This window comes from Azolla caroliniana, unplaced genomic scaffold (assembly GCF_043228905.1).
Source record: "Azolla caroliniana isolate FFs.n. ecotype wild unplaced genomic scaffold, voAzoCaro1.0.p SCAF_12, whole genome shotgun sequence".
NCBI classification, from domain to species: Eukaryota; Viridiplantae; Streptophyta; class Polypodiopsida; order Salviniales; family Salviniaceae; genus Azolla; species Azolla caroliniana.
Window position 1 is genome coordinate 766,131 of NW_028230447.1, and position 23,967 is coordinate 790,097.

At 40.3% G+C, this 23,967-nt stretch overlaps 2 protein-coding genes across 3 annotated transcripts in view; one reads left to right on the top strand and one right to left on the bottom strand.

Moving 5' to 3' along the window:
• Positions 1 to 17,149, top strand: part of LOC147856712 (uncharacterized) — a 53,563-nt gene extending 36,414 nt beyond the window's left edge. The window contains exons 33-51 of the mRNA XM_087328866.1: positions 433 to 684; positions 817 to 981; positions 1,067 to 1,240; positions 9,073 to 9,375; positions 9,455 to 9,613; positions 10,390 to 10,686; positions 12,113 to 12,310; positions 12,441 to 12,566; positions 12,652 to 12,924; positions 12,999 to 13,103; positions 13,185 to 13,400; positions 13,552 to 13,734; positions 13,887 to 14,039; positions 14,129 to 14,479; positions 14,563 to 14,667; positions 14,773 to 15,273; positions 15,362 to 15,514; positions 15,641 to 15,956; positions 17,019 to 17,149. Coding sequence (XP_087184992.1) covers positions 433 to 684; positions 817 to 981; positions 1,067 to 1,240; positions 9,073 to 9,375; positions 9,455 to 9,613; positions 10,390 to 10,686; positions 12,113 to 12,310; positions 12,441 to 12,566; positions 12,652 to 12,924; positions 12,999 to 13,103; positions 13,185 to 13,400; positions 13,552 to 13,734; positions 13,887 to 14,039; positions 14,129 to 14,479; positions 14,563 to 14,667; positions 14,773 to 15,273; positions 15,362 to 15,514; positions 15,641 to 15,956; positions 17,019 to 17,140 — 4,152 coding nt within the window. The 3' untranslated portion in view covers positions 17,141 to 17,149. The remainder of the gene's footprint in view (positions 1 to 432; positions 685 to 816; positions 982 to 1,066; positions 1,241 to 9,072; positions 9,376 to 9,454; positions 9,614 to 10,389; positions 10,687 to 12,112; positions 12,311 to 12,440; positions 12,567 to 12,651; positions 12,925 to 12,998; positions 13,104 to 13,184; positions 13,401 to 13,551; positions 13,735 to 13,886; positions 14,040 to 14,128; positions 14,480 to 14,562; positions 14,668 to 14,772; positions 15,274 to 15,361; positions 15,515 to 15,640; positions 15,957 to 17,018) is intronic.
• A 2,787-nt stretch (positions 17,150 to 19,936) lies between these two features.
• LOC147856713 (DNA binding protein) lies at positions 19,937 to 22,299 on the bottom strand. 2 transcript variants are annotated; one of them, XM_087328090.1, is made up of 4 exons: positions 22,020 to 22,299; positions 21,154 to 21,349; positions 20,924 to 21,010; positions 19,937 to 20,212 (listed from the first exon to the last, which is right to left on the bottom strand). In XM_087328090.1, the coding sequence occupies exons 1-4, from the start codon at positions 22,271 to 22,273 to the stop codon at positions 19,982 to 19,984; spliced, it is 768 nt and encodes a 255-aa protein (XP_087184216.1). In that variant the 5' UTR covers positions 22,274 to 22,299; the 3' UTR covers positions 19,937 to 19,981. The 2 variants fall into 2 exon arrangements, with proteins under 2 accessions (XP_087184216.1, XP_087184217.1); XM_087328091.1 differs by lacking the exon at positions 20,924 to 21,010.
• Between the last annotated feature and the right edge of the window lie 1,668 nt (positions 22,300 to 23,967).

A 23,967-nucleotide genomic window follows, 5' to 3' on the forward strand; every position in this document is an offset into this window, starting at 1 on the left:
GATTCCAATAGTATAGCAAAAATATAGAAGCACTTCCCTCAATTCAAATTATTTTTTATTGTCCTCATCCAAACATAAGGAAAGTGGAAAAAACTAGATTGACCTTTGTTGATATCATTAAACCACCACAATATCTCTTGGTAGGAAAAATGGCCAACTACAAGGAACTCTTTTTATACAGATTGCAGGATGGATATATTATCAGGCCTTCTTATATAGATACATGAACTCTGTAGTGCAATAGGGCAGCTCAGGACCATCAAGAGCTTATTGTTTGCATTTACATTGCATGGGCTGTTTGAATTTTGGATAGGGATAACATGCTCATGTTTTGGCTAATTTCTGGGCATTGTTTGTGTTTAAATTTCGATGAAATATTTATTTGTAAGGGAATGCTTATTTTATTAGTGATAAATAGCTTGTATTTTTCAGGTTGCCAAACAAGAAGCAGAAGCTAATGTTCAAGCAGCTGAAGCAAAAGCTATTGCGGCAAGTGCTCAAAAAGATGTTGATCAAGCAATGCCTGCTCTTGAGAATGCCCTTTCATCATTAAAAAATCTAACGAAAGCTGACATAGTTGAAGTCAAGTCACTGAAAAACCCTCCAGAAGGAGTTAAAATGGTCATGGAGGCTACATGCATCATGTTCAATTTACCACCGAAAATGGTACCTGATCCGAACAGGGTAAGAATGATGATTTTTTAGACATCCATTAATGGTAGCATCATTCTATTTACAGTTTGTGCTCAACCATATAATGGCAAATGGTTTCTCAGGGGAAAAAATGTTCGTTTTAACTTGGGAAATTGTAAACAGCTAGGTAAAAAGCTTGCAGATTATTGGGAACCTAGTACAAAGATGCTAACAGATTCTCAAAAATTTCTGGATTCGCTTCTGCAATTTGAAAAAGATAATATAACTGCATCAACCATTGAAAAAATTGAGCCATATATTGCGATGGAAGCATTTACCCCTGAACAGGTTTTGTGCTCTAGATGCATAATGAATTTACATTCAGTTGTCAACATCTACCAGTAGCTCTACTAAAAGGTATATCTGTATGCAGGTTGCAAGGGTATCCAAGGCATGCACATCGATTTGCATGTGGGTTCGGGCCATGCATGCATACTATCAAGTTTGTTTGGTCGTGGCTCCCAAAAGAGCTCAGCTTGCAGTAGCACAAGCTCAACTCGATTCGACCATGCAACTTCTTAACGATGCACAGTCTAAACTGAGAGAGGTTTGTAAGCAGATCTTATAAAGAATTTTTTAATCATTCAGTGTCAGTTTAATGACATTAAATGTCTTGTTAAATTTACATATTTTCCAATGATATCACAAGTATATAGAGAATCTAGCTCAGGGGAGATTGGGCAGAAGTTATCACAAAGGTATTTGACTTTCTGATGAAGATCTTTGAAAAGATCTCTCTCGTGGATCTAGGAGTTTAAGGTTTCATTCACATTATGACACCGAGTAATTTGAACTAATATTATTAAATTGGATGATAAAACAATGTGCATCATCCCCATAAGACCTCATGGTAAAACCCTCTTTTTCCACTCATCACAAGATGGAATTATAATATCTCTCTCACGTGCTCCATAGTGTTATAAGGCACCTCAAACCTCTTCACATCGCTTAAATACTAAGACTAGCACATCTACCATATATTTATCCATATATATACATTTATATATACACACACCAATGTCTGGAAAAACAGATTTTCCTATTGTGCCATCAGCATGTGAAATAAGAGGGATGTGTGTGTGTAATAAGATACTATCATAAAGTAATGGCATCGTTGCACAGCACTATAGACACAAAACCTCATCACTAAAGAACCAAGTCAACCAAGTGTCTCAATCACAACACTTGGAAGTGGTTACAACCAATCAAGCAATAGAAATTTGTTATGCACATAGGCTACATCCGTCTGAACCACAACCCCATGATCCTGGTTATTGACAAATTGAGACCGCGCCAATTTTGGATCAGTCCATGTTGAAGATCATTTGAATGCAGAAAATTCAGTCCATCTAAACTAATTTAGTTTTATCTAATGATAATATTTGGTACTTTGGATGGGTGTTTTGATATTTATTTCCCGTAGCATTGAGTCATGCATGTAGGCCACAACCATTCAGACCATGGCCCTGCAACCCTCATCATCAACAAATGAAGGCTATTGTCACCTGGCACCAAAGATGCCTCCCTCACTTCAGAGATGTCTTCATATTGGAGTGGCCCATGTTGAATATTTTGTAAAAGTAGAAGGTTCAATCTATCTACTTTCAAATTAGTTGTATCTAACGAGAATATCTGGTGCCTTAGGCAGTATTATTAATTTAGCTATATTTATTTCTATTTTCCTTAGAATTGTGTCCTGCATATACTCCATGGCCATTTGGACCATGGCCCTGCCAATATCGTCGTTGGCAAATAAAGGCTATTGTTAACTCTTAGGGCCGGACAATGGCCTAACACAGGGTGTCTACAGAAGACACTTCACCAAAGGGGTGTTACGGCAATAGGATTAGACTCAACGATTAATCCGACTTAATTAGGCTACTTAACAAGATCGTCCTTAATAATCACGCGTAAGATATAACAATGAATGCAGAACGGCAATTAACACAGAGAGATAACAACACTAAGCTTTTTTTAATTAACAGCCCTCATTACATTGTATCTGGGCCTTTAAATAGGTTTCCAGTCTGTAGTACAAAACGGTGCCATCCGCACCTGTTCGGGATCGGTCCGGATCCGGAACGGCATACCGATTCCGGTCCGTCCGTCCACACTCATAGCTTACATACAACCATTCCTAATAATTAAATAACTCCTTCGTTTCACACTTTGGACTCCTTTGCCGGTCGGTAACACATGGCACGCCCGTGGGACAGTACCTTGTACGTCGAATCCACCATCCGACCCTTGCTATTCTTCGTCCAAAATATCTAGAATGCTTTGTTCAAGAGTCTCCAATGGTTCATCTGGAATTGGTTGTTGTTGTTGTGGTTGCTGTTGCTGCTCTGTTGATGGCTGCTGCGACTGCTCCTCTGTTTGTTGCTCTGACACCGGCGTTTCCGTCGTTACTCCCTCCGTCGTAGTGGTCTCTGGTTGACTGGTTCCGGCCTGGCCCTCGGCCGGCGACGGTTCCTCATCACTAAGGTTAACCGTTGTCGCTTCCCGTGCTTTTTCTTCCCGAACACGGGACCGCCCGTAGCTTTCAAACTAGATTTGAGCGTCCAGCCTATCATCGTCTAGCTGAGCTACGAGTTGTCGGACCTGCGCCAGTTGTTCATCCGCCAGGACTTGGAAGTCTTCGGCCAGCTCGTCCCGTATGGCGGTGAAGTCCTCGGAAGTCAACGTGTAACAATCATCTCCTTCCTTCCGCCGGTTTGCCACGTCTGCCCGTAGCAATTGGAGTTCCGCCGCATTTTGTGCCCACTTTGTCCACCATCTTACGGAGCTTTCGTCAATCAAGCGTTTTGTCTGATTCAGCCATGCCCGGAGGATGCACTGAATCCGGCCCGTTCCCAATTGCGATTTGATCTCCGCCGCTTGCCGTTCCTCCTTCAATTGCTTGATGATTTTGACGTTGTCTTCCGCCTGCTCCTTGTAATGCGTCAATTGCCTTTGATATGTGCTTTGTAATTTTTGCAATACCGTTGACGCTCTCTCCTTTTCTTCTTGTTGCTGCCTCTGGAGCTCCATCCGGACCTTCTCCGCCTCATCCAACCGTCTTGTATTTTCCACACGTTCGTCGGCGATCGCCGTCGCGGCCCGATCAACTTCTTGCTGGAGTTCGGCCATCCGTTCCTTATGCTCCGTTTCCAGCAGTTTGTAGTCCCGGTGCAGGTGCTCAAAATAATCTGTCTTTTGCTTGAGCCGTGCGTTGATCTGTCAACGGGCCCGGTCCTCGCGGTCCTTCTACTGGCAGAGCTCTTCCTTTAGCCGTTCAATTTCCGTTTCCGCCGTCTTCCGCAGCTTGTCCTTTTCCTACAGCACTTTGTCTTTTTCCTCCCTTAGTCGGTCGTACGCTTTATGGCCTTTCCGGAGGCTGTCCTTTGCCCGGCGGAGGTTCTCAGCCGTCTTCTTTAATTCTGCTTCGGCCGCTGTCTTCAATTCCCGTTCCCGGCTCCTTAGCGCTTCTTGTGCGGCAAGTTCATCTCTCAATTCCACAAGCTTCTGGGCTTGCGCCGCATCTCTCTCTGGAACGGTTTCTGTTGCCGGGGTCTTATTGGTATGTACACATTGATCTGTTTCTTTATTCTGTACACTTACCGGAGTCACCGGTGTTTGGATCTGTGTTGCCGTTAAGGCCATTTTGGCCATCTCTGCCGTGACCTGATCCAAGTCTTTTTCAAGGCACCGGATTCTGGACCGGGCCGTCTCTAGTTGTGTGGTTGTGACGAGCAACCGTTCGCTTTGCGCTCTTTCTTCCGCCTCAATATACCCCACTGCTCCGGCAATCTGTTCGCCTATCCATCAGAGCCACAGGCTACCGGTGCATTGTTGTTGTGCTTGCACGGAGGTTTGACAGATGAGCTCGCTTGTAGATGGGTGGTCCCGCTTGATTGCGCCAAGTTGCAATTCCGTTTCTACCCGTGGACCACCCTGCTGTCCCAGTTCCCCTTGCGCTTCTTCTTGGTTGGCCGAGGGAGGCTGTATTGACCTTTCCGGCTCTGGCGGAATGGGACTTGCCGGTGCTGCCGGTGGTGCAGGGGCTTTTGATTCTGGTGCCGTGCGCACCGGTTCCGGTTCCTCCCTTGGCGTGGAAGTCTCAGTATGGGGAGCCGGTGTTCCCTCCGTCTGAGGGTCCAAACGTTTCCCGGCTGCCTCAACGGTCCTTGCCGACGACCGTCCCTGGAGGTGCTCCATAGGCTCCTCCTCTATTTCCTCTTCCTAAGTCCCGGCATTGAGTTTTGCCGCCAAGGGGTCCGCTTCTCTATTCCCCGGTCGGCGGAGTGTAACCTTTACGGGCCGTACCGGTGGTTCCTCCTGCGCATCCGTTGGCCGCTTCCGGCTGGCGCTCTCCTTTCCCGCCTGTTCTGCGTCCGCCGCCTTCCCCTTAGTGGCCTTAGAGGCCAACAGCTGTTGTCTTTTGGAAGCCGTCTTTGGGGTGCCATCCGCCACTCTTCCCCGCTTCTTGGGCTAGACGGGCTCGACAGGTGGCACAAGCAAGGTGAGCCACTGCGTTACTGCGTGCCATATCCTCCGTCCTTCTCGGCCTTCTTTGCCGTCTTTTCCTCTGACGATCTCGATCACCGCACACAAACCGTCTGCGATCAATACCGGCCAATCTACCTTGATCCCTTCATAGGTGGCGATGATCATCCCTGCCCGATTCTGCGGCATGACAGGGGGTCTGGGGTACACATGGCCGTATTCATGGAGCACACGGGCAATCTCGCGGAACAACATATCTCCGCCGCCCTGTGTCCAGTAGCCCTTGCTGGCTAGGGAGTACTCACCAAAATACTTGATGAGTTGCTCCGAGGTCGGATTGTCAATCGTGAATATGCCTCCCTCCGGAAGGCCTGTTAACGCACGGATCGCCTCATCCGTTATGACCTCTATGTCGATTTCTTTGATCACCTTGTCGGCTTCTTTGTGTGGCGGTACCTCCATAATCGTCAAGAAGCCCTCGAGCCCGTGTTGCTTTAGCCATTTCTTACCGGCTTCCGACAGCGTTTGCGGGTCCATGTCTGTGTCGAGGTCGGATTGTGGTGGCGAGGTTGGCTGGTGATGAGAGTGAGAGTGAGAGAGAGAGAGAGAGTTCAGAAGGCGGGGGTTCTCTATGCGTAGGTTCTCGTCTGATGATCTTCCAGCGCCTTGGTGCTTCTGTGCTCCTGGGTTCGCGAAAGTAGAGGGTCTCCACGCGCAATGGTTTTTCTCTGTGCATTCTTGCGCCTTTTTCGAGTGTGTGCACGTCGTGTACTAAAATAGCATTATGTCCTGTGGTGGCGCTTAAATGCCCACTACGTACCTTTTCGCCCCTCGCTCATCACACTTGACTCTCCGTACATCTCGTACGGGGTAACACAATATGGCGCCTTCGTTTCGGCGCCATTCGGCCACTCCGACTGCTCTTCGGTCGCACTTCGGCCGACTTTTTCCGGCCTCTCTTCCATATCTATCGGTGTCACCCCTCTGGGTAGGATACAGTCGACCGCTCTTCCGCTCCTATCCGGCCACACCGGCTTGTCTTTCACCGTTGTCCGTAGCTTTTTTGCCGCCGTCGTTCTCAATGAACATTTTGCCACCATTCGGCGTCGTCATCATATTCCGGCCGTAGCTGTTGCTGTCCTGTCGGTTCCTGTCATTCTGTTCATTTGTTTGGACCATTCCAGTATCTCTATCGCCGGCCGTCATTCGTCCGTCTATGCCCGTCCTTGCCGGTCTCTATCCGGTCATCCTATGTCGCCGACTCTGTTGGTTTCCATCAGTCTTCGTTCGGTCTTCGTACGGATGACGTTAGACTGCCGTTGTGGCCGTTGTTGTCCGGCCATTCAGGCTCTCCGGCTCCTGTCCGGCCGCTCATCCGGATGTCTGTCCGTTGTCTTTTGGCTGTGCGTCTGGTCCGTCTTCTCGGTCATCTGTCCGGTTCTTTCCTACCCGTTTTCGGTTGTGTCGCTTGAGTCTGTATGCTTCCTTTTCGCCCGTCCATTCGTCTCTGTCTGTGCTTGTGTAGTCTAGCTTTTCCGGTTGCCTCGTTTTGTTTTGATATTGTGTAGTCAGTCGTCCATGTCTTTTGGGCATTGTCAGTTTTTCTGGCCGTCAATGTCTCGTCAACGACAGCGTCTCCTTCTCTGTCTACGTTGGCCCTTCTATGTTAACCAACTTTGGGTCTGGTTCCGATTCCGGTTCCGACTCTCTCTGTGTTGCTTCGTTTGGAACCATCTCTCGTGCATTCTCAGCACATTTTGCCGGCCTCCGCTCCACACACTGCGTCTTCCACTGCAGTCTCCAGGTGGGCTTCTCTTTCCGGTCGTGCTGGCGCCGGTTCCCTTTGCGTCACTGTTTGTCCAGCTGTGCATCTTGCACCACGCATTCGAAACACACATTGTCGCTAACCGCTTTCGGAACCACGCACATTGACACATTGACTCGCACAAAACGTTGTTTCCATTTCTGCATTCCTCCATAGACTTCCTCCAACATCTTCACCGTCATTTTCACGTTTCGCCATTTCTTGCACTTAGTCACTATGGCTTGCACATCCGTGTATCATTCTTCGACTTCGTCTCCAAAGGGGGGTCACCTTAGTGGTCGCCAAAAGGTGTTATAGGTTTTAGGGTTAGGGTTAAGGACGATGATAATCATGATAAAGATAGCCATGGTGGTTATGATGATGATGGAGAGTATGGGATTGATGGCGAGAGAGATCATGTGCATTGAGAAGCATTGCGAGGTGGGGGGTGGTGCCTAGAATGGCTCCACCCCCCTCCCAAGGGGATTCAACATTGAGGGGGAGAAAGAAAGAAAGAAAGAAAGAAAGATATATTAACGTCTTTTAAGAGGCCAAAATGGCCTATAAGACCGAATAAGAGATTACATCTTAAATGTTTTCTCGTCTTTGAGAACAAATCAAAATAAAGTAAATATTACACAATAAATATAAAAGTAAATAAGATGAAGAGAAAAGAGACGAGAGAATCTGGTTTTTGGCACATGCGAGATTCTCAAGTTAGGTGTATTGTAGCCTTTGTCTCCGAAAGATCTCTATCATAGGTCGATCTAGAATGGAAATGTCTCCAAAGCGAGGGAAGCACCTACGATGGCGGGAGATAATGGCTTTTATTTGTCGATGACAAGGGTGTCCGGGTCGTGGTCCATGGGGCCGGGGCCTACGTGCACGGCAAATTGCCATTGCCCGATCAATCGTAACCCCTTTGTTATATCTTGGTCTGGATCCCATTCCTGTATCCTGGGGTTGACTTCTAGCATTAGGAGTGATGGAGCTAAAGAAAGTTGTGATTGTTCTTTGTGGATGAGCTTGTGTGGCTGTATTCTTCAACAACTTTTCCCGATGTCTCTTGAGCTCGAGCAAGAAAAGTCCTAGGCATCTTTGGTCCTCATATTCCATTACCTTGCGTAGTGGGCCAAAGCCTTGTTTAAAGAGGCAATGGTATCTCCCTCTGATTTCATAAAAGACACTACAATGACAAACGTAGTGTTCTTCAGATTCCACTCCTTGATGACACAATTGGCAAATTCTCTCTTCTAGAGGTAGTCGTGTATATCTGCCCACCTCAATCTGTAGCTGATGTGATGAGGTTCGCAGCTGCCCTATCACACTACGCAACGCATAGGATAGATGTATGTCCATATAAGGTGGCCTTATGACAAATCCATCCTCCGATGTATGTAAGAAGTGTGTCTTATAACGCATAGGAGAGAGAGAGAAAGAGAGATGACAAGAGAGAGAGAGAGAGAGATTGAGAGAGAAAAATGATTATTCATGTTTCATTCATTCCCCATAAGGGGTTAAATAGTACAAGAGGGGGTAGATACAAAGGGATGTAAGCCCCCTAGAGCATTCATACTGGACACTCACTCACACCTCCTCGTATCCATCCACATGCACACACGTGTGCATATGTTCACATACGTATCGACTCACAATTACATTTATGCCCCCTACACACACACAACATCATGATAACATTCGACCCTCGTTCATCACACTTGACTCTCCGTACATCTCGTACGGGGTAACAGCTATTTTCACCTGGCACAAAAGGTGTTTCCCTAACTTCAGAGATCTCTCCATATTGGAACTGCCAATGTTGAATATTTTTTGAAGGCAGAAGGTTCTTTCAATCTAATTTCAGAATCTTAGATAACTAGACTCTTTAGTACCCCTAGCTTCAATTATATTTACTTTAGTTTGTCATTCTTAAAGACAAGGCAATGTTTTAAGATGTATTCTTTTGTTCAGTCTAGAGGCCATTTTGCCCTCTTAAAAGATGTTAGTATATCTTTTGTTCACATGAAAGAAGTAAATGATGAACTTCTCAGTCTGCCATTGATGCTAATCATATAAACATTGCAAAACAGGTGGAAAACAATATACGAATGCTTGAATCTGACTTGGAAGCTGCTGTTAGGAAGAAGGATGAACTGGAAAAAAAGGCTAGGGAATGTGAAAATCGATTAGAACGTGCAGGAAAGCTAATTGGTGGTCTTGGTGGTGAACGTGCTAGATGGGGTGATACCATAGCAATGTTAACTATAAATATAGAACATGTTGTGGGAGATGTAGCTGTAGCAGCTGGAGCAATAGCCTATACTGGACCTTTTACCTCTCCTTACAGAAAGAAGTTGAATGCTGAATGGGTGGAAAAGCTGATAGAGTTCAAGGTTTTATACAGGAACAAGAAATATTTTTTCTTTCAAAAGCATTTGTTTGACATTAAAAAGGTTTTGTTTTTGGCTCTAGGTTCCACATACAGCTGATATTGATCTGCAAGGTGTATTAAAGGATCCTGTGGAAGTGCGTGCATGGAACATAGCTGGCCTCCCTAGTGATTCTCTTAGCGAGGATAATGGTATTATAGTATTCAAAGCTAGAAGATGGCCTCTTATGATTGACCCACAGGTAACATTAAGTACTTTTTAAATGAAATGTTTTTTATTATTGTATCATATGCTTAGACTCATTCCAAACAAATTTCTTTTTCAGACATTTACTCTAATATATTTAGATCTTACTGCTTTTCTGTTACACCCCTGTACTGGTTTCTAATGTGGAGTCCTCTCAGCCTCTTGACAGAGACATGTGTTACACTAATACCATTCTCAGAATTAATCTATCTGGCAATGCTGACTGAAGTTTTGTACCTCTAATATAAATCCGTTATCTATTAACATTTTGTTCAACTGTCTACACCTGTATTTCACACGAAAGTGTTGGTAATTTCTAATTCTGATATAGTATTACATAATACTTCAATCTGAGAGGGGACCTGTAGTGGAAAGCTTTAGGAAATCCTTCTTACAGTATCCTTCTGGTAATTCTCATGTGATCCCAAGATTATTAAAAAATAAGTAAAGAAATGCTTTTTGTGAACTAGTCAAAACTGTTCTACGCTATTATCTCATACAAAAGATGAGTACAGTATTACATTATACTCCCTTCTACAAGAGGAGTTGCAATAGAAAGCTATAGGACAGCGTCCTGATTTTCATACGGTGTAAATATTCTTTAAGTTATTAGCGAGCTGTGCAGGGTTATCCTTGTGCCTATGAAAGGTGAGAATCAGATTACTATCTTGATGAATATTAAACCCTTTCACATGTCTAGAAGTATGATGTATTAATAGAGTCAAAGGAAAATGTATAAATTTTATTTGAAACAAAAGTATTATTCTGCAGGGTCAAGCAAACAAATGGATCAAGAATATGTACAAAGAAACTGGAATTGATGTCATCAAGTTATCTGAAAAAGACTATCTTCGGACACTGGAAAATGCAGTTAGATTTGGTCGAGTTGTGATGCTGGAGAACATTATGGAGAGTCTTGATCCAGCCTTGGAACCTCTTTTACTGCAGCAAACATTCAAGCAAGGTGGACAAGTGGTTATAAAAATAGGGGATAATATAATTCCATACCATCGTGATTTTCGATTGTTCATCACTACTAAACTCGCCAATCCTCATTATGCTCCAGAGGTAAACTAATAGTAAAAATAATTCGTGGCAAGTTAGGCACAGTTACTTGTTGATAGTACTTTTGAGAGTTGAGAGATAGATATCCTAAATAGTCAAGAAAATACAAAACGGAAAGAGAACAATTAAAAGCACTGAACTAAGTTATTGTCGTGATTTGGGTATTATTACATGGTGACATACAACCCCAGTGGTTTATTATGAATTGCATTTCTCAGTTTGGCAGTTGACATTTTTTGCTATCTGTGAGACTTTTGAGGTTTTGCAATGCACCTTGCATATACTAACTAAACTTTGTTCTTCCCTCAGAATAATTCTCATGGATATTTGTGAGGGTTTTTATATAGATAATATACGGCCCTGCTCCTGTTAACAAAAACACTGAATAAAGAATTTTAAGGCTACTATCCTGTGTGGGAAGGCGTTTGCAGAATGCCATTGAGTTGGGCTGCTTATTGAGTTGTTTGAATGATATGTGTTGCAGAAGTTGGCTGATATATTCTAGAAAAACCTATGAAGACATCTTAATGGATGTGTAGAAAAGCATTCTACGTCAGTCTCATGTATGAAGTCTGTTCAAACTTGCAGAATGAAGTTCTTGCAAATGTCTCCAAACATGGTGGATACACCGACATCCTGGATGTTTTCTTATGTAGTAAGATTAGGTACATGGGTATGATCCTGTCACTCCTTCCAACGAATGCATGTGACCAGAGAATGATAGCTTGACATTGAGCTTTGTCATATTGGACGCTAATGTGGGATGATGGGATCAGACCCAAAGTTGTCTTTCCCCATTATGATGAGAAGATGCTCTTGGATGGAACTATGCTTGTCATAGAATTTGTGTTTCAGTAATCATATAGACCATGTAAGTGGATTTCTGTCATACCTGATGTATGCTTTTATCCCATGAATAGTCCTCATATTATGTTTTTAGTAGGCTTCTGGTACTGGCTTGTACTCAGAACTTGGTTTTTGGGTTCCACTTTAGCTAAAAACCATCACAAGTTTCTTCAGTCTTGTCAACTATTGAGGCATGCCTATCTATTGTAGCTCAGTGTAGAGCAATGTCAGGACAGTACAGCCACAATAAGTTTAAGAGTTTACCATTGATCAAGCAATAGCTCATGCAGGCCATATCTATATCCATACAGTTTCCATCAATATCAACCCTGTAGACATCGAAGGTGCAATTGCTCTTTCCCGAGTCCTCTCAGCTTGTTCAAGAAGTATCAGTCTATGTGAACTGATTAGTAATATTTACAATTTTCTCGAACACTGCTGAATGTTTAAGACAACGAAATAGTTTTTGGCAATTTATTACTCATTTCTTTTTATTGGTAATAGACTGTTCAGGGTAGAGACATTTATATGTGGGTCACATAGTTTTCTTCACAGGTATAAAAATACTTTGCTTCTCCTACAGGTTAGTGTCAAGGTTACTCTACTCAACTTTTTTGTTACACAAGAAGGACTTGAAGAGCAACTTCTAGGACAGGTTGTGACAAAGGAACGACCAGATCTTGCTGAAATGAAGAATCATCTAACTGTTTCCAATGCAAATATGAAACGGGAACTTAAAGAGATTGAGTCACAAATTCTTCATCTTTTATCAAAAGCACAAGTTAGTGTCCTCTAGAGTTATTTCCTAAAATCTGTGACAGGGTTTTCAGTTCTTCAATTTTTTAATATCAATAAGTGATCTATTGATAGCATAATAATGAAATTTCATATCTACGTGTACTTATTTTCAGGGAAACATTCTAGATGATGAAGTCCTTATCAATACTCTTGCTCAGTCAAAGGTAACATCAGATGTTATCAAAATAAAGGTTGCAGAAGCTGAGAAAACAGAAATAGCCATTGATGAAACAAGAGAGGCACGTATTATTGCTCAATATTATGCTCTAAACAGAATCCCAAAATTGTTAGAGCTGATGAAATCTATCTCTTTTTGTCTTACAGGGTTATCGTAAAGTCGCAACAAGAGCATCACAATTGTTCTTTTGTATATCAGATTTGGCTTCTGTTGATCCCATGTATCAATATAGCCTAACGTGGTTCATATCATTGTTCAATCGAGCTATGGATGGGGCTACGCAAGCATCTATAATAGAGAAGAGAGTGCAAAATTTGAATGAGTATTTTACATATTCGCTTTATGTGAATGTGTGCCGGTCGCTCTTTGAAAAGCATAAGTTGATGTTCTCTCTAATGCTATGTATCAAGATTTTACAGGTTTGCTCATCTCCTATATTTGCACTTTTGTCTGTGTCTTGCCCTGAAACTATTTTGCTTCTTTTTTGATATAGGAAAGGGGATGTGTAGATCCTGTTGAGTGGCGATTCTTGCTCGCAGGAGCCACATCATCTACAATGGCACAGCCTAACCCTGCTCCAGAATGGTTGACTGACAAGGTATTTAAGAAATATTATGATCTTTGTCTTGAAAATGTTTGTATGTTTGTTAAGCATCTTACAAGAAGTTTGGTTATGCAGTCATGGATTGAGATTTTACAGCTTAGCCAGTCAAAGAATCTCATAGGTTTTGAGCAGCATTTTGTTGAAAACATATCACATTATAAAAGGATTTTTGATAGCTCAGAAGCTCATCAAGAACCACTTCCAGAAGACTGGAATAACAAATTAAACAAACTGCAAAAATTGCTTATACTTAGGTGTATCCGTGTTGATAAAGCACTTCTGGGAATACAGGTACTGACTAGCCTTGATTAACCAGTTAATCTTGATTCGTTGGTTTAGGTATTGGCGTGTGTTTATTCATCAATGCAATGGTTAAGCTACCGAATCTTCTCTACATATATTTCATATTAATTTGAAAGTAATAACCGAATGTTTTCTGTAGGATTTTGTATCAGAAAACCTAGGTCAGCGCTTCATCGAGCCACCTGCATTTGACCTTGCTGTGTGTTATAAAGATGGGTCTCCTTCATCGCCGCTCATTTTTGTGCTTTCTTCTGGAGCTGATCCCATGGCTGATCTCCTGAAGCTAGCAGAAGACCTCCAGTTTACTAAGAAATTTGAGAAGGTATTGAATCCATAGAACTCCCTTCGTTTAAAATACATGTTGTGGAGAAACTCAGTTTGGGCAAGCTGGTGGCAGATGATTACAAATATAGAAACCCAGTTCTCTCTCAAAATGCTTACATATCATTGCTGTTTTCTGTGTTTTATTCCTAGGTTTCTCTTGGACAAGGTCAAGGACCCAAAGCAGAAAAGCTTCTTGAACTAGGGATGGATCGTGGCATGTGGGTATGCCTTCAGAATTGTCACTTGTCACAATCATGGATGCCTGCTCTTGAGCGCATTGTTGATAACATCGATCCAGAGAAGGTAGTACTAGATAATTCAGATCTTTCTTCAAACCAGATTTGAGAATTTGTTTTGTTCTTACTCTCATTATTTCATGTTTATACACTCAGGTGCATAAAGACTTTCGGCTCTGGTTAACTAGCATGCCTAGTCCTGATTTCCCTGTTTCAATTCTTCAAAATGGTGTAAAAATGACTTTGGAACCTCCAAAGGGGTTGAAGTCAAACCTAGCGCGGTCATACATGAGATATACTGACAAGGTCCTGAATGACTGTGGCAAACCAGATGTATGGAAGAAGTTTTTGTTTGCGACATGCTTATTCCATGCTGTTATTCAAGAAAGAAGGAAATTTGGTGCTTTAGGATGGAATATAAGGTATGAATTCACAGATGGAGATCTAGCTGTTTGCCAAACTCAAATTCGCATGTTTCTAAACGAATACAACGAAATTCCGTATAAGGTAGTTTCTTACACTATTGATCCTGATTCGCCATAGCAAGAGAAATTTTTGTTTTGTAATTGATTGGATGTTTCTATATTCAGGTTATTCGGTTTCTTTGTGGAGAAATCAACTATGGTGGTCGTGTCACCGATGATAAGGATAGGAGACTTATGAATAATCTGCTTCTCAAGTTTATTATTCCAGAGGTTTTCTGCCCTCTCTTATCACACAAGCAAAGAAATGTCTTTATATAATTAGTCTTAGAAACAAAGACGCAATCTTGACATTCAATTTACTTATCCCTGATGCAGATTATAGTTGAAACAAAACACAGCTTCAGTGAGTCTGGAGTATATATTATCCCTGATGCAACAAATGTCAATGGTTTTGCTGCATACATTAAAGAGCTTCCACTGGCTCCAAAGCCAGAGATATTTGGTCTTCATGAGAATGCTGATATCACATGTGATCAAAATGAATCATATGATGTTTTTAACACATTATTATCATTTCAACCAAGAGAAAGAGCCACTGGAACAGGTGGCATGTCGCGAGAGGAGACCATTGAGAAGTCATGCCAGGATATTCTTGCTAAGCTACCCCCTATATATGACGTTGAAGATGTCCTACGCAAATATCCAACTATGTATACAGAGAGTATGAACACAGTTCTGACACAGGAATGCATCAGATACAATGGCTTGCTCAATGTCATGCGGGTGTCCTTGAGAGAAGTACTAAAAGCACTCAAGGGGTTAGTGATGATGTCTCCTGACCTGGAAATGCTTTGCACTAGCATCTTCAACAATCAGGTTATCACCACTCTCAATATGTATTTTTAGTTTATTTACAATACTCATTTGTCGCATGCAATGACCTTAATTCTATTAAAACTTTCAGGTTCCAGACCTTTGGGCAGGCAAAGCCTATCCATCATTAAAGCCACTTGCTTCATGGGTGCTAGATCTCCTTCAGAGAACAGAATTCATACAAGAATGGATAGATAAGGGAGCCCCTGCTGTATACTGGATATCTGGGTTCTTTTTCCCTCAGGTAGGACTCCAGTATTACGTTCAGTATCATGTTCAAAAAACAATAAATGAAATGTTTCGTGACCTATACAAGTGTACTCAACAACATTTATTTGACACCTAAGAGTAATGGGAACCTTGTTTTCAGGCCTTCTTGACAGGAACCCTTCAGAATTTTGCAAGAAAGCATAGATATCCCATCGATACTGTTGGATTTGATTTCATCCTCGAAGATAGTCAAACAGCTAAAACAATCCAAAAACCACCTGAAGATGGATGTTATATCCGAGGTTTATTTCTTGAAGGATGTCGTTGGGATTATCAAGAACATATGTTGACAGAGTCTAGACCAAAGGAATTATATAGTGAGCTCCCCATTGTGTGGCTAAAGCCCGTGCAGTTCAGAAAACCTCCAGAGAGTGGTATCTATGAATGTCCTGTTTACAAAACGTTATTACGTGCAGGTCTCTCTCTCTCTCTCTCTCTCTCTCTCTCTCTCTCTCGGTAAAAGCACAGAATTATATTAATTGTATGTAAAATCCACTTGTTACAACACTTCTTAGTCTCCTCTACCTACCTATCCTATCTTATGTAGGGAGAGGGATGTCTTGTAAGACCACTAGAAAACCTGAATATGCACTTGAGGAAATGATCCCCACATGTCCTAACATCTAGAAATTCCACATACATTCGACTTCTTCATATAGGCTTTCACCCCATGTCTACTATCACACGTGAAAGCATTACGCATATTCCAGTTATGTTGTAGTCCCCAATATCATGAAAATTGAAACAATGCCTCATCTCGTCGTTTGGAAGATTTTGAACATACTGAGAAAAACCATTGGTTGCGGCCTCAAATAATAACGGGTTAAAACTTGTCCAATGTCCAGTAAGTACTTCCAAATGATACACGCTATAGAACATTTAATGAACCTATGTGTATTGTCCTTAAATTGAATGGTGCAAAATAAGCACATACCTGACCCTAGTCCTCATCTCTTTAAAACTGAACCTAGTGGGAGACCACCAATCATGACTCTCTATATGTATTATGGATAGCTTTACACGAAATGGCAAATCTCTCTCTCTCTCTTAGTTTTGTTGTGGGTTTGGGGATATGTTTGTACTCGTTTAATTTTTACTCTTTATTTATGATCATATTATAGAAAGGATCATGTGCATGGAATTCCCAATTCACCAGACTTGTTAAACATGTTTCTTAAGGAGTGAGTATTCCTAGATTTAATAACAATGTCCAATTTGATAAACATTTTGGGACTTTTTGCGATAAATTTACATGTTATAGGTATATGCATCAACGATTGTAATGTATTGCATTATAATTTATAGATATCCCAGATAGACGTAAAAGTACTGCACAAGCACGATCTTGACAAAGCATATGTAAAAACAAAGTATAGCTAATAAGAACCTAAATTTTTAGTTGCAATAGTAATAAAAAAATTCTTGTAATTTTTCTCTTTTAGTATTTGCATGAATGTTAATAATGTTACCACATGCAGGAACTTTGTCAACAACTGGTCATTCAACAAACTTTGTGATGTATCTGGAATTGCCAAGTGATAAGCCGCAATCACATTGGATAAATCGTGGAGTTGGCCTCTTTACGTCGCTTGCATACTAATACAATGAGGCAAGCTCTACCATTTACACAAAGTGTCCAATAGACAACATGCAATGTTTGTTGAAGTTGGGAAAAGGGTAAGTTGAGAGGCAAATATCACTTTCTCCAAGATTGGATAAAGGATGTAATCAACAATCTACGCTTAATTAAGCTTTGTACATGTTGAGGTGCATCTAAAGATTACCTTCTCCTTCAAACTTTTCCCATATAGCATTCATTATTCCTATTTATTTCCGAGTAAAAATATTGTAACTTCTCGGTTGGTTGGGGAATCTAGTGAAGCATTGCATATAGTGAGATTGGGCTACAAATGCATGGGTTTCCAAAGACTTAGCTTTAAAATGATATTTTCAAATTTACGAAGGGTATTTTTTACATTGCCCTTCATATGAGTGGTTATTTTTAAGTACCAAATATGAATAATTGAAAGGTCAAGAGTATAAAACACCATTCAAAATGTAAGAATAAAGTATAGTTTACACTTGTTGAATAAAGAAGAAAACTATGCTAATGATGATATAAATGGCAGGTTAACTAAGAAGAAGCAAATGTGTGTAAAGGATGTCAAAGGACCTTGAACCATATGCTTCTTTTAGTTCTCGTGTAAGATTAGCCAATCCATGTGAAACCATGAATGAGCTTTCCTAGGCTCAAGAGCACAATGATGAACCTCAATGTGGCAACAAGGCATTCCATTGTGGAATGTCACAATTTTAATATTTTCTAATAAGAAACCCACTACCACGAAATCATCCCTTCCATCCCACATGCTTGGGCGAGAAAAACAACAATATAATGAAGCATAAATATCTTCTTGACAACCATAAGTGTTGTAGAAACTTGAGATCCTATTCCATCATGTGATTGATTGTTGCATCAAATTTGTCATTCCCTTTTTGCATGTGATCAATGAGTTGGTCCTTGCAACTCCCAAACAAACAAGAAAAATAAGTAGCATAGCATGAGCATTACTTAGTAGGCTAGAGTTACATAATGACCCACATTCAACTATCTTGACTTTAACACATTTTGTATATAGGAATTTGAAATATTGCACAATTCTCATGAGAAAGATATAGGTAAAGAGATTAACGTACATTAGAGCCCAAAACTAGCCTACGAGACAACTCACAATTACAAGGTGGATTGGACCTATATTATCATCATGCATTGAGGGATCCCATACCAATAATAAGTGCTTGTGGTAGTGTTTTGTATAGTGAATGTGATGGGGGGTAACATGATCTTGTATAACCATGTGGCTATAGCAAAAGAACAAACAAACACAAAGCATATCTTTCAAAATCGTGAAACTATTGGCTTAATGGTTTACACGGTTCGATTTTATTTAAGTTAAGCTTTTTGTAAATGGTTTGTTCAAGTTCAGGTTTTTGTAAATGGTTCAGTTTGGTTTGAGCCTTTACCAACTTACCAATTTCCACTTAGAACATTTTTGACAGTTTTGGATTGACACTCAATTATTTTCTTAAATTTATTTTTTTTTACATTTTAAGCATAATTTTGATACTTTAAGAAAAAAACTTAAATTTTGAATAAATTAAATTATGAAATATTAAATAAAAGATTGAACCAATTATAATATGACATATTTTTAAAATTTTGAATAAATTAAAATATGAAATATAAAAAGTTTAAGGCACAACGTAGCCCATTTATCTAAAGAATTCAACCAAATTAACAGCAACGAGTCAAGTGGAATTGAAACATCCGCTGAACATAACTTTTCTTCTTATTATTAATGTTGGCTTGCCTTGCTTCCTAGAAAAGCTTTGCACCATTGTATGTGACCCTTTACGATATTGAAGCTTTTAGACCCATGTTCATCCTTTTCAAAATGGTGTAGATCCTAACCAAATAGAAGAACTTTGGCTCATAAAAAATAGCTGCTCAATCATGTCCTCAATTTTTCAACAGGAGACCATATTGCAAAGTGTTCCCATATCCCGATGTTGAATGTCGTGCGTACAAAAAAAAATAGTCAAAATCTTGTTACATGTAAAAAATCTGTAAGACATAAATCATGTCACAATATATCAACATTTGATTGTTTATTTAAAAAAGCAGCCAACTAGCACCTTACTATGCACACCATTTCCACATGTCTAGCACCAGTGGAAGGCATAATATACTACAAGAAAATGGAAGCAACAAGTTTCTTCTGGACAAATTTAATGTGAACATAATGGGTGACTGGACCAAAAAGGAAGGTAAACAAAAACCACAACCAAAACTTCATATACCTAGGTACATCCATTAGCCAAACATCTCAAGTATAAGAGAGATGTTGAGCAATAAATTGTTCATGTCACATTCTGCACTCAATACGCATGCTTATGCCACAATATTTGCACCACCTCTCAATTTCCTTGCTTTTGGATGAGCGCTGCAAAATGATTTCATATGTACTTTCAAGACAAATAGAGTATCTTACAAATCGGCTGAATCAACAATGAAGTGATAGAATAGAAGCTTACAAGTAGGTAATATACTGCTCATGAGGATTGCATAGCACGGCAGTGCACTTGCTCAAATTAAGGCAGAGGTTTGAAGCTTTTGAACATGGCGACACATACTTCAACAGCATATAGTTCATCATTGCACTCAAAATCAATGATTAATATCTCTTCTTTCTCTTGTTAGAGCCATTAACGAGATAATTGTCAATAGTACTATCAAAATTTCATCGAGTTTCATGGTATTGAACTTGGCAAAACATTGTCGCTAGAAGCATATCAAAAAGGAATAGATTCTTTTTGTTATTGAAAATGGCAAATCTTTGTTTAACAGCACATATTTCACCAGTGCACTAAAAAGTAACGATTACTTCCTCTTCCTTCTCTTGTTAGAGCCACCAAGAAGAGAATTGTCATTAGAATCATCAATCTGTTGTTTTCCAACATCACTTGGGAAGCTTTTCTCTTTATCTAAACTATGCTCATCATTCTTTTGTTTCTCAACATTAGTAGGGAGTTTTTTCTGCATTTCTGAACACCAGAGCGCTCGTTCCAGATCACAAGGGGTGAGCTTCAGGTTGCTAGATTTAGCCAATTCCTGCATCAAATCAGAATTATCTATTGGGGTATCCCTTCCATGTGCCCATTATGTGAAACTCTCTTCGAGAGAACAGTTAAATATAGCCATCAAATGCTAATGGAGCACACGATGCCAAAGCCATCAAATAACTAGCTGTTCACATACTGAATACTTAAATGACACATTCTCCTTTACATGAGCCTAACAGTGCAATGAAAAGTTTGCAATGAAGGCATGGTAGAGGATGAATGTCACTTGCTCTTCACATGCTTGACATACAGTGCAATTCGTGCAAGATATGATGACATATTAAGAGGGTTAAGTGCCATGCTTAAGACACCACCTAGAAAGTTCAGCTCATATGTGTATGCCTTATTCACACATAGAAACTTTGTGCTTCAATGTATAAATACCCCTTTTTATGAAGGAGACACATATCAAGAACACATGTATACTCTGGTCGCATAGGTCAAAACAGGCCTCTTTATGGACGATAAAAAAATTCTAAATTCTAAATTCTAAACTGGCATCACATTGCGATACCAGATTGAACCATTCTAATGCAACTGATATCATTCTGGCATTTGTGTCTCACTTAGCCATACTTCCTTTATCATATACCAAATATAGATCTTACAAAAAGATACTTTGCTTCTATTCCACACTAATTAGGAACCTTTCTCATTCAACTTAGTGAAAAGTATAGCCATTCAGCCAGATACTGCATACCTGAGCTTTACTCTGAAGCTTTTCCGCAAAGATAAGGTATTGCTTAAGTGAATAATCTTTCACGCTACCAAGCACAGCCACCATAGCCTGCATTTGCATATTTTGTAATCATAGGAACAATTATAATAAAAGCACTGTCAAATATGTGATTAATGCATAAAAAGGTCATCAAAGATGTGAGAAAGCATTGAAAAGTTTATCAAAGGTATGATAAAGCGAGCACAGGTAACCTCATCAGACATGAAAGGAGCAATATCAGGTGCAACCACAGCAAGAACTGCTGATGCTGTTGCAGGACCAACACCTTTCAAGGATGAAAGTGTTGTTATCGCTGATTTTAGATCAGGTAATGTAGAGAACGAAGCTTTTGAAACAGCTTGCACTTCGTTATCATCCAAGGAAGAGACAAAATTCATTAGTCTGGGTCTGCATTTCCAGAAAACATAACATATAGTGTTAGAAAAAAAGAGGTCAAAGAAGATTTTTTGAAATTAATTTGAAATTTTTCATCACACTAATCGTGCAGTAAGTTTGATGAAAAGGCAAATACATGGACTCCACATGATGCAATCAAATACAACAAAATCGTCACACCTTAATCATGTAATAAACAGTAGCACACATCTGAGATCCCGAAAAAAGGCAGTGGGAAAATAATCAGAAGCAACAATAAGAAACAGCAAGAGAATGGAATTCCATACTCTGCTTAATAACATTGCCATACAAAAGAAAAAACACTTTGATAATCGGCTTCATCCCCAAAATCCTTAAGGCAGCAGAGAAAAGAAGTCTTGCAATAAAACAAAAATAGAAGACTTTGTTAATGAACATCAATCGAAACTCGTCAGAGTAGCAGAATGCGGAATAAATCTAAAAAGGATAATATTTATCGATGAGTATTGCATGAAAAGCTAGCAAAAGAATGATAAACCGAAAGAAAAACGGAGTAATGAAGAACGATCAAGAAACGGAGAGAGAATGTGTGTGCGTATGCGTGTGTGTTTGTGTGTGTATGTGAGAGAGAATGTTTCAAATAGAGGGATAAAATGGTGCTTCAAAAAAACACAGAAGAAGAGAAGGAAGGAAGGAAGAAGACCTCCATTTCCCGCGAGAGAGCTTCCATTTGAGGACACGGATGAGGTCGTCTCTGGTGATGAAAGGAGAAGGGAGACGGGATCGGATGAGTGCAGGCAAGGAAAGAGTGTAGAAATCGTTCAGGTGCTGAAGATCTCCTTCCTTATTCTTATTTGAGCCACGGATTTTGGAGAGGGATTCCACACAGCTGCCATAGCCATCCAGGGCAGCCTTCCACTGTGTCGCCTCTGAGGTCGCCATCGCCAAACGAGCCATCCTTCGTCTTCGTCTTCGTCTTCGTCTTCTTCACAAACCAATTCAAAAGGAAAACAAATCTCCGAAATACCCCTGGAAAAACCGTACTTTTCCATATTTCCCCAAAATACCCCTTGTATTTCCGTATCTCGCGAGATACCCCCTTTGTATTTTCCATATTTCCCGAAATAACCCTTTGTATTTTCCATATTTCCCCTTTGCATGGGCCAATTTTGGCCTTAGAAGACGTTAATATATCTTTCTTTCTGTATTTCCCTGAAATAACTTCCTTTGTATTTTCCGTATTTCCCCAAAATACTCCCGGTATTTTCCATATTTCCCCAAAATACTCCCTGTATTATCCTTATTTCCCTAAATGCCCTTAGGTTATTTCCATATTTCCTGAAATGCCCCTTCATTTCCGTATTTCTAAAAATGCCCTTACACTTACTCTCTTATTGCTTCTCACATTATTGCACCATGCATCAAGGGTTTGAACCTTATTTGTAGTCAAACTGAGTGTCGCCAATAGACAATGGCTTTGGTTTTAGAGAAGGAAAAAGATGAAAGGAAGATGAATCAGAGGGAGATGGTCATATGATCATTTTCACATCTTCCTTTAGCAAGGGAGATTAGTAATTATGGGTGTTCTTGTGAGCATTCAAAATATGATGGAGTGACTCTGCCCATTTTTTCGTCTTCGTGCATTCACAAACACCAATCCACAAAATGACAAAAAATCAAGGGCATCTATGTTAATACAGGATTTTCGTCCCTTTTCGAACAAGTAGGTATTACTCTCACGTACTCATGATGGATTTGAGAAAGGAACTTACATAAGCATCAATGGCCCTTTATATAATCATCATACCCTAGTTGTGAGAGTAAGTTTTGACCATTTCGTAGGCTAAGCCAAAAGACCCACACGATATTTTCTTAACATGAATTAATACTTAGCCCGTTTATCTTCTTGTCAAATGTACAAATGGTGACACTCATTGACATCAATGGATAATTGATGTGATGTGAGCTATTTCCATTTCAAGCTTAGGCTAAAGTGACAAATGAGATGAAGCTTTCTTTAGTGCTTTGAATTGGGTGGTTCATTATTAGGACACAATAGTCTTTACAAATGGATATGGTGGGCTAGAGCAAGCCAATACACATGTTTTGATCAAGATGCCTAGAGGTTTTCCATCATCATTTAAAGGAATCCCCTATTTTCGCAAATATTGGACTAATATCCAACATGTCTAAGTCACTCTTTAATTGTTGAGACTTATCATTCAAATATATGCCTAGCATAAATGACAGTATAGGGGCAAGGAAAATTCAAATTCGACACAGATGATCTCATGTAAGGTGGAAGCTTTGTTATGTATGATCCATGACAACATCATCACTGACTACGAGACGCTCTATTTGTGTTCATTTATACATGGGAAGGCCTATAGCCCATATGACTACATGTGCATGATCTCGTTATGTTTGTAAACATTACTCCTAGATCAACATAGGAATCCAATACTTCAACTCCCCTTCATGAATCAGGGGAGATGTGTTGAAGATCATGGTCTTAGTCTTGCCTATGTTTACTGTGAACCCTTTTTCATTGTAAAACCATCTCGGGCATTGAGTGTTTTGATGTTGTAAACCCGTGTTGAGAAAGAATGACCAAGATTATGTCATCAATGTATGGAAGTGTGAACTTGTGT

Bases quoted from the DNA above. Each gene is read 5' to 3' on its own strand.
- LOC147856713 (XM_087328090.1), bottom strand. From the start codon at position 22,273: ATGGCTCGTTTGGCGATGGCGACCTCAGAGGCGACACAGTGGAAGGCT. The intron at 21,350-22,019 runs GTCTTCTTCCTT...CTGGAAATGCAG, and splicing joins CTCTCTCGCGGGAAATGGAG to ACCCAGACTAATGAATTTTG. The intron at 20,213-20,923 runs GTATGCAGTATC...GATTTGATGCAG, and splicing joins AGCTTCAGAGTAAAGCTCAG to GAATTGGCTAAATCTAGCAA.